The 8900-nt window shown below is 53.6% G+C and overlaps 1 protein-coding gene across 1 annotated transcript; it reads right to left on the reverse strand.

The window, feature by feature from the left end:
- Nucleotides 1–6458: 6458 nt before the first annotated feature.
- On the reverse strand, nt 6459–8161 carry GADD45G (growth arrest and DNA damage inducible gamma). Its single transcript, XM_033122002.1, has 4 exons — nt 7829–8161; nt 7499–7600; nt 7156–7369; nt 6459–7072 (listed from the first exon to the last, which is right to left on the reverse strand). Exons 1-4 carry the CDS (start codon nt 8074–8076, stop codon nt 6962–6964), a joined length of 675 nt encoding a protein of 224 aa, XP_032977893.1. The 5' UTR covers nt 8077–8161; the 3' UTR covers nt 6459–6961.
- Between the last annotated feature and the right edge of the window lie 739 nt (nt 8162–8900).

Here is an 8900-nt window from a genome sequence, read left to right on the forward strand (position 1 = left end):
GAGGGGTTGTGGGAACCCCAAATTTGTACTTGGCAATGCAGAAGTGTGGGCAGTCTGAGCACTCCATTTGTTGGGGGGGTAGTCTTGTGGGACCGAGCCCTAATCCTGTGGGGTCTGACACTAACTGTAGGTAGTCAGAATTGAATTGAATTGTTAGACACCCATAGGCTTGGCAATTTGGAGAACTGGTGTGGAAAAACACCACATATGGGAGGTCGGGGGAACGACTCACTTCCTCTTTCACAACCAGCCAGAGAAAACTCTCTGCTTTTGATAGGCTCCTGTGATTGGGGTTGACCTGTGCACAGCAGCTCCCTATTTTCAGATCAACTGATTGGTCAACTTTATTACATCTGCAAAACCTCTTACTCCCATCACTGTGGGAGTAACACCACGGGCCATGGTAGAATTCTGCTTTCCACAGGAGAGGAGCATAAGCTGGGACAGGACATGCTGGAAGAGCTATCAGCTTCTTGGAAGCCAGTAGGACGAGTATGACACATGCCAGTTTCATCTGCCAGCTAGGTTGCCAAGTGAGCTGCCCCGTGGGCAGCTGCAGGGGCAGGTCCAACCAGCAGCCCACCCGTTCTGTTCAGAGAGCTGCCCATCCTATATCAGGATGGGGAAGGGGCCTCAGGGGATTCGGAGGTGCTCCCGAGAGATTTATAGGATTCCTACCAACATAAAGCTGTTCATCTCAGAGAGGATTTTGGGGGATTCTCGTGCTCCCCGAGAGAGAGAAACTCTTCCTGTTACCTTCACTGATGGGCAGCCTGATGCTCTTAGCTCAGTTTCAAGTGTTTGTTTCTTCACATCCATCCAAATGCTCCTCCTTTCTGTTTAGAAGACAGCTCGGCCTGAGGAGCCTGCCCTCCCAAGAGGCAGAGCAATAATGAAGCTCTCGGTCTCACACCGTCCCCAGCACATTCTCCCGTTCATTTCTGTTCAGCCTGTATTTCCCATGATGATGCATCTTCTGAGACATGATCATGTATTTTCCTCCTTGAAAGAAAGAGACGGAAGGACATAGCCCACGCGACTCCCCCAGAATCCCTGTGCTCTGTCCCAAAGCTGAGTGGCCTAGCAGGTGAAGTTCCTTACTGATTGTGACCTATCCAGCACAGTCCCCACATGCTTTCACGCTGCACCACTGGCCTGATGCCTTCTGAGCGGAGTGGCAGGCGGCCCCTCACTTCCGGTCCTAAGTGAGCCCTGAAGCCTTGGGCACTCAGATCTTCTCCCCAAGATGACCGGGCTATCGGGTGTTGGCCCCTGTCAGTCATGCTCAGGGACTCAGGGAACGGCAGGAAGATGGAAAAGGAAACCGAGCTGTGCTCCCATGACAGGCTGTTGAGAGATGGGCCTGGTGAGGTGAAGGCCAGGACGTAGCTGTCCTTCCCCTTCTCCAGGGGCTGCTCCGACCAAGAGCTTTCCTTTTACCTGGCACCAAACCAGACATTCCTACACTTGTGGCAGGGCCAAAGTCACTCATGGCCCAGACAGGCCATAGCAGGTTGGTTGGACAGAACGATATAACAAGAGCAAGAGTCAGGGAGGCTGAATGGAGCCCCGATAGCACCAGGAAGAGAGGGAGCCACATCCCCGAGACGTTCTGATTTGCGGAGCCCACATTTGCTTGGGGCAGGGACACACCAACCCCATCCCTGGGAAATCTCACTTCCTGGTCGGTCCCTGTGTAACGAGCCCACTTCACAGGTGAGCACCCTGACCTCTACAAGGACGCAGTGTCACTCTTTGCACTGGGCTCTGGGCCAGGCCCCAGGCGAGGGTGGACTTCAGGGCTCAGTCAAGGGGGTGTAGGGGCTGAACCTCCGTGAGGTCAGGGCCTGAGTAATGAAAGGAGAGGAGGCGACATAAAGGCATAGCCTTGGGTCACAGGGAGGGAGCAGCATGGGTGAGAGAGCTTAGAGAAGACAGAGAGCCTGGATGCCGGGCTAGGGGGCTGTAGCACCGTGGGGAGGTCGCGGCTGTGCCTGCAGGGCCCGGGCAGGGCAGGAGCTCAGTAATTCGAGGTAGAGGGAGGGGAACAGGAATAGGCGGAGGGGGAGAGAAGGCAGGGAGAAAAGGAGGGAAAGAAGAGAAGAGGAAAGGGAGAGGAGGAAATGAGACCAAGAGAGGATAGAAGGGAGACTAGAGGAGGGAGGGAGGGAAGGAAGGAGGAAGAGACCAGAGAGGGAGGAAGGAAGCATCGGAAGCATAATGTGGTACAAAGTAGTGTCATGCAGGGTCTCTGGTCCCACTCCCCACATAACGCAGTGAAGCCAAAAAGGAAGACGCACGGAGCCATAGATAGAGATACTACTATATTCTAGGATAGAATATCACTATATTCTCGCTGGCGGCTGAGTTGGAGACACAGGAAGAAGGAGCCACACGATCCGCAACCTGCCGTCCGCTTCTCTGACAACCAACCCACTTCCTAACTGCAATCCATCCTTGCTAGCTCAGCCACGGCAGTTATATCAGTGGCCAATGGCTAACTAGTCACAGCTGACGGCCATCTACTACCCGAGCCAGCACTTTTCCACGTGAGGCTGAGAGCCTGGAAACTGCTCTGTGGGACTCTGTCCCCACAAGTAGGAAATCACCAAAAGTTTTGGGGAGGGAAATACATGGTCACAGCCTGAGAAGGGTTGGACTGAAGAGAAACCAAAAGAAAAGAAATAAATGGGAGAGGGAGAGAGGCAGAGGGCAGTTATAATGCCAACCGTGAGATATTTGTTAGGTGGCCTATAGAAGTCTCATAAAATTAGCTATTGGCATGGGAAAATGGTATTGCTCTGTTCCCATCTCACCTTTCCTTCCTGGTCAAGTTTTCTAGGCTGGAAGAGTGAGTGACCCTGAGGACGCAGGGGCCTGGTCTCATCACAGCACTCAGACCATTCGGGTCTCCTTCCTGTGCTGGAGTCTAGGCCACAAGAACTTGTCTGGAGTCCTTGCCTTGAACAGTGCCCTGAAGAGTAAATGCCAGCTGAATGAATGAAAGAATGAATGAATGAATGAATGAATGAATGAATGAACAAACGAACTAACAGCCCACGTCTCCTAACCCCCAAGTCCATCGGCCAAGGGCCTGGGCCAGAAAGAGGTAGGGAAGTAGCAGCCTTTCCCAGGACCAGATCACACAGGCTCTGAGGTCTTTGCTGACTGTTGGATTGGAGTGATCCGACCGGGTATGTATGGGGTGTAGCCCTGGAGGTGTTTCCAGCAGCTTCCAGCAGCTACCTGCTCCCAGCAAGCAGCCATTGCCCCTTCAAGCATGGCTGCTGGCCACAGTCTCCTCCCAGAGGGAAGAGAGAACTCCAGGTGTTCTTTGCACACACATCTTATTTGCCAAGAAAAGTGAAATTATCCGGCAATTGCTTCCTAGAAATTAAAGAAGGGAAGTTTGAGCTAGACTTAAAACAGGGCTACTTACCAAGATCAAGTGTAAGGTTGCTCTAGCACAGACATTGCAGGCAAGTCATAGCTCCAGCATCGCGCGAGGCCCCAGTGTGTCCTGCCCGCCAGCTTCGCTGTCGCTCGGCCTGCAGCTCCGGTGTGCCAGGCGGAGCCATGCCTCACTGCCCCAGATAAATCAAGTCTCTCCTGGGCGGCTGGGGAAGGACAATTCTCCTTTGACCTTTGGGGGACACACTCAGATGAGGAATGCAGGGGCTGATGACTTGGAAAACCAGGAAAAGCTCAAGATCTTTGAAAAAAGCAAAAATGACGATCTGCTCAGTCAGCTGACCCCACAGACTCCCTGCTTTTCTTCTGAAAAACTCTTTTTTCACTTTCTTTAAGTGGCTCTTTGTAAGCATCAAGAGCAATGCCCATTGAGCTACTGAGGCTAATGATTTAACAAAATGTGCCTCACAGAACTACTGCCTTGAAAAATAAAATAAATGTCAGCAATCATTTTGTCTCCTTGTTTCACCAGGGACAAAATGGAGGCCTCACTCCTCATGTGGACAAGGGTCACCTTGAAAGAAAAGACAAGCCTGATTGACCCTCGGTGCTCTGGGCAGGCACAGCTTTGCGTTAGCCCTGCGAACAGCTGGCATCCGTCTTGTTCGGTGAGGCCTGCAAGGTACGGAAGACCACCTAACGGCATCAGTGCTTCCGTGTGCGGGTCCCTCCTGTGCTAGAGCCACCGGCGGCACAGAAAGACCCCACCTCCGAGATCACTGCGTGCCATGGCGTATGTGCCAAGAGAATGCAAAGGGAAAGAAGCAGGAGGTGATGAAATGCAGGTGAGACAAGCCTTTTAAAAAGCATTGCGGGCGTTTATGTATATCACATGGTATGTACACCTCAGAGGAAAAGAGAAGGTGAGAGGGAGAGACGCCAAAATAGGGGGATAACCCATTACAGGCACCTTTTTTTCTTTCCGTTTTTCTTTCCTTCTTTCATATTTTACAATTTGTCTACAATGAATACATAAAACCTTCATAAACTTAGAAAGTTATCTTAGGAAAGTAGCCTTCCTTCCAACGTCTGCATGCTAGCACCTGGATGTGTGTGGCAGCAGGTAAAGCGTTGGGTCCTGGAACCCAACGGCCTGGTCCCAAATCCACCCCTCCACTTTGGGTCCTGTGATGTTTAGCAAATGCCTCCATTCGTTTTTAAGTATTGTTGTCATTCACATTCATCCAGCATCTTCTAGATGCAGAGGACTGTACCCAGCAGTCCACACGATCACCGCCTGGTGCATGTCCTAATTAGCTTATGTGTGCACTGCCACTTTGGGACGTCAAAGTCTGAACGCAATAACGTACTGAGAAGCACTGTGAGTTTTGTTACCTGTGCTGCGCAGTATTTCACTTTAATAGCATTAAACACTCATTCATCAAAAAAAAATTAAGCACAACTTTGGGGCTGGCACTGTGTCCGAGCATGCATTTTTTTTTCCTGAAAATTCTCCTCGTCCCTGAGGCTGCATCAGGCGCCCTTGCTGTAAATTCTAATCTGAGAAAGCCAACTTTCTTGAGGGCTGCCAACTGAATGTTCCACAAGGGTCAGTCAGCCAGCAGGAGGGTCTCCGCTGCTCTGGTCAATGTTCTGCTAAATGTACTCATTGAAGGGCTCATTGTGAGTAATTATGCCCCACAGGTGTTTACTACCTACATAGCGTGGTGTGCCAAAGGCCATGAGGCCAGAATACAAACTGGCATAGAGACCCACCTGAAAGGTTCCACCTGAGCAAGGAAAACTCAGGGTTTAAAGCAGCAAATAGGTAAAATATTAATGAAACTTGGGAACAAACAGCTCTGAATTATTTCATTGGGCCTCTGTCTAATTGAGGGGGAAATGTTTTTAAGAGCTGATAACTGTGAAACACGGTGCCTTCCTTCTGAGGAGAAATAAACTGGCAGAATCCTGTTGCTTTGTAAATGCTTCCATGATTTGGAGAGAGTTTAAAAAGTGGTGACCAACAAGGCGAAGCAGGCCCCTGGGACTGCTGATAAATCAGTAAAATTTCCTTTTTAGAGAAACAGCACACTGCCCCTGCGCAGAAGGCTCGGTGGACCGCTCGGCAGCTTGTTCAACAGCATGCCAGTCCCATGTGTATTTCCCCTCCTGAAAGCTGCTAAAACGTCAGATAGGGGTGAAAACAACACATATTGGTCTAATAAAAAAGATTGATTCACTCGGGACATTTCCCCCTAGATTCTTCTTCAAGAAAGCCTTTGCTGAGATTTAAATATTTTTCTTCTATAAGTCTCTAAACGGGATTGTGAATAGCAGCAGTCCCCTGTGATGTGGGCTGAGAACACTTAGAATAGTAGACAGCAGATGACAATTGCTCACACCTATTTGTGTAGATGCTGCCTTCCTATTTTTGTGCAGATCTTTTAAGTTCTATCACAACCATGACAAAATGATGACTCATGTTTAAGTGCAGTCTTCATGGTCATAGATGTTAACACTTTGGTGACATTGCTGTAAGCGCCATTCCTTTAAAAGGAGAATGTTCCTGAGAGCAGTCTGCTGCCATCCTCAGGGACCACAAAAGGCAGCGCCTGAACAAGGCAATGCTCATTGTGCAGGAAGGCTGCCTGCCTCCTGCAAGCTGTTCCGATAAGCAGCTGTCGAAAGGGAGGGGGCCGGGAGAGGAGGGGGAAGGGAGGGGGAAGCTGCTGTTATCAGGTTGGATGGCCAGCCTTCAGCTGCTGCACTGATGTCTTATCTCAACTCTGCTCCTGTCTTGCTAGTTTAAAAATCTTCCTAAAAGGAGAAAAATAGGAGCAGGTCTCAAGTCCTGCGAAACTCCCTGCCAGCACCTCCTCCCCCACTTCCAGTGCCCAGTAATTCAAAACAAGAGCCTGTAATTCAGCCCAGACAGGAGGATGGAACAGGTGCCACCGAGTTCCATGAGTTGCAGCACTCATCTGCAACCCTGCTGACCACCACCCCCTCAGAAAGGACCCCCAACCCTCAATAAAGAAAATAAGTTCGTTTCAGTTAAGTTTATTGCAAAATTCATAACTGCAGCAGCATAATCCTTTAGAGAACGAAGCACTGCCAGGATCCGTTTTGAAACAGCAGTGCAGACTGCTAGGTCCGTCAGAGCTCCGGTAATTGTATAAGTCCAGGCCGCCTGGCCTCGCCTTTCCTCTGCTTCCTGCCCACAGTTCAGGCTGCTGAGTCACGCCTGCCCAGCCAGTCCGTCCTTCCCGGCCCCGTGGCCAACGTCCCGCCTCCGGCCTTCCAGGGCGAGCAGCCGCTCCCCACACTTGTAGAGTCCTCGGCTCGGGGCCAGCCTGCCCCTGCCGCCGCCAGGCCCCCTGGTCGAAGGGAGCCGCGCCTCTTCGCCGCTCTCTCCACGCGACCCCGCCTGCCAGTCTCCACGCCAAACTCCGGCGCCCTCCGAGAGCGCATCCACAGAGCCAGCCCCGCGCTAGGCGCCCCGGGGCGTCTCCACGTCGATCAGACCAAGGACCCCCCCACAGGGCTGTCACTCGGGGAGAGGAATACTGGGAACCCAGTCGTTGACACTGCGGCTTTCCTCGCAAAACAGGCTGAGCTTCTCCAAAGCGGGGTCCTTCCACGCGTCCTCATTGGGGTTCTGCGGGGAGAGCGCAGAGGTCAGCCTCACTGGCGACAGGCCGCTGGCCCGGGCGGGGGCGACACGGGGAGGAGTACACTCACCGAAATGAGGATGCAGTGCAGGTCTCCCGGTGCGCCCGCCTCGTCGCCGGCGCCCACGATGGCCGCCAGCCGCTGCACATCGCCCACACGCACGATGTCGATGTCGTTCTCGCAGCAGAACGCCTGGATCAGCGTGAAGTGGATCTGCAGCGCGATGTCGCCCTCGTCCTCCTCGTCCGCTGCCAGCACGCAGAAGGTCACGTTGTCGGGGTCCCTGCGCGCGGAAGGGGGGTGATGAGGTCAGGGCACCACTGACCAGGGGGTGCCCCCGATGCTGCTTCCCAGGTCTTCCTGCCGCTCCCCCAGCCCCAGGTCGCCTCATCCCAGCCGCGTTTATACTCACACGTTCAGGACTTTGGCGGACTCGTAGACGCCGGCGGTGAGACAGCCCTGGCGCTGCGCGGACAACAGCAGCTCGTGCAGTGCTTTCCCGGCGCCCTGCATCCTGCGGACAAACCAGCGCCGTGAGTAGGACTACCCAGAGCGCGGCGTGGTCCCCAGCTACTAGGACGCACCCCCGGCGCCCCAACCCTGTTGACATACCCCCGCCCGACTCTCTAGCCAGCGGGGTCCCACCCCGGCGGGCTCTTAAGGCTCTCGCCCGACCAACCGTGGCAAGGGCAGAGCGAGGTTCCCCGCGCCCCGATACGTCCGGCACCCGGTGCCCACCCACCTGGCTGTGCTTTCAGGAACCGTGTCCAGGCAGCGGACTTCTTCCAAAGTCATCGTGCGGTAAGGCAAGCAGCAAGTTATCCACAAGAGGAGCAGACGAAGCGGACCAACAGGAGACGATGAACGGCTGAGAAAGCCTGCAGCTGGTACCGGCGCGCCACCGCCAGCTAGTGCGCCGAGGTACGGCCGCGCGCCCTTATATAGACCAGGGCCGAAGCGCCGCCAGCTGGCGCGAAACTGCGAGCCCATTGGCCAGCGCCGGCTTTCTGATGCAAATGAGGCGGCGGCCAGGGACTCGTGCCAGAAGGCCACGTGGGGAGGGCTGCGGGGGATGACAATGCCTCAAATCTGCCGCTTTTGTCGGGGTGTTACTAGGCAGACTGGAACCTGCAAATTTCATCTCCTTTTTTTGTTGTTCTTTAAAAGTCCTTAAAAGGAAGAAGTTATTAAAACAAACAAACAAACGACCTTACTTGCTAATAGGTCGCTACAATTTGTGAAATGCACCTTTGGGGAACGTAAAAAATTTATTTTGCATTCATTTTATTTTTGCTGTTTCTTTTCTATTTTTGTCTTTACTTTTAATTTGGACTTCAAGAGACTGTTGTTTTGAAACCGGAACTTAAAGTAAAACCTCGCAGCACTGGCTTTAAGCTTGCAAAAGGTCTGGGCGCAGCCCCTTCCAGCTGACACTTATGCCCCCGAGCGCGCCGGCAAAGCCGCGGTGCACGCTCAAAGCCCCGATCCGACAGCGCTGGAGGGTCGGAGCCAAGCTCCCCGCCGGCAGCAGAGCACTGCGGGGCGCCGGGCGCGCGAGCAGATTGGGGCCGGCGCACGCGGCTCGTTTGCATTTCTATGGAGGGCGCACAATAGCAGAGGTCTGGCGTGTGGCTGTTTGCAGAAAAAACAATCGAGTCTTTCTCTTCATAGCGACACTGCCCACCTGCCGCCGGGTGGGATGGGCAGGGCGGCGCCGCGCGTGGGGGTCTCCGGGCTGCCCGGCCCTTGGGGGACGGGGTCGTGTGCTGCTTCTGCGCCCCTCGGTGCGCGTCCCTCTGCACCCCGCGGCCCAT

The sequence above is a fragment of the Rhinolophus ferrumequinum genome, chromosome 12 (assembly GCF_004115265.2).
Source record: "Rhinolophus ferrumequinum isolate MPI-CBG mRhiFer1 chromosome 12, mRhiFer1_v1.p, whole genome shotgun sequence".
Lineage (NCBI taxonomy): Eukaryota > Metazoa > Chordata > Mammalia > Chiroptera > Rhinolophidae > Rhinolophus > Rhinolophus ferrumequinum.

Bases quoted from the DNA above. Each gene is read 5' to 3' on its own strand.
- GADD45G (XM_033122002.1), bottom strand. From the start codon at position 8,076: ATGGGCTCGCAGTTTCGCGCCAGCTGGCGGCGCTTCGGCCCTGGTCTA. The intron at 7,601-7,828 runs GTGGGTGGGCAC...GTTTGTCCGCAG, and splicing joins GTTCCTGAAAGCACAGCCAG to GATGCAGGGCGCCGGGAAAG. The intron at 7,370-7,498 runs GTGAGTATAAAC...TTCCGCGCGCAG, and splicing joins TCCGCCAAAGTCCTGAACGT to GGACCCCGACAACGTGACCT.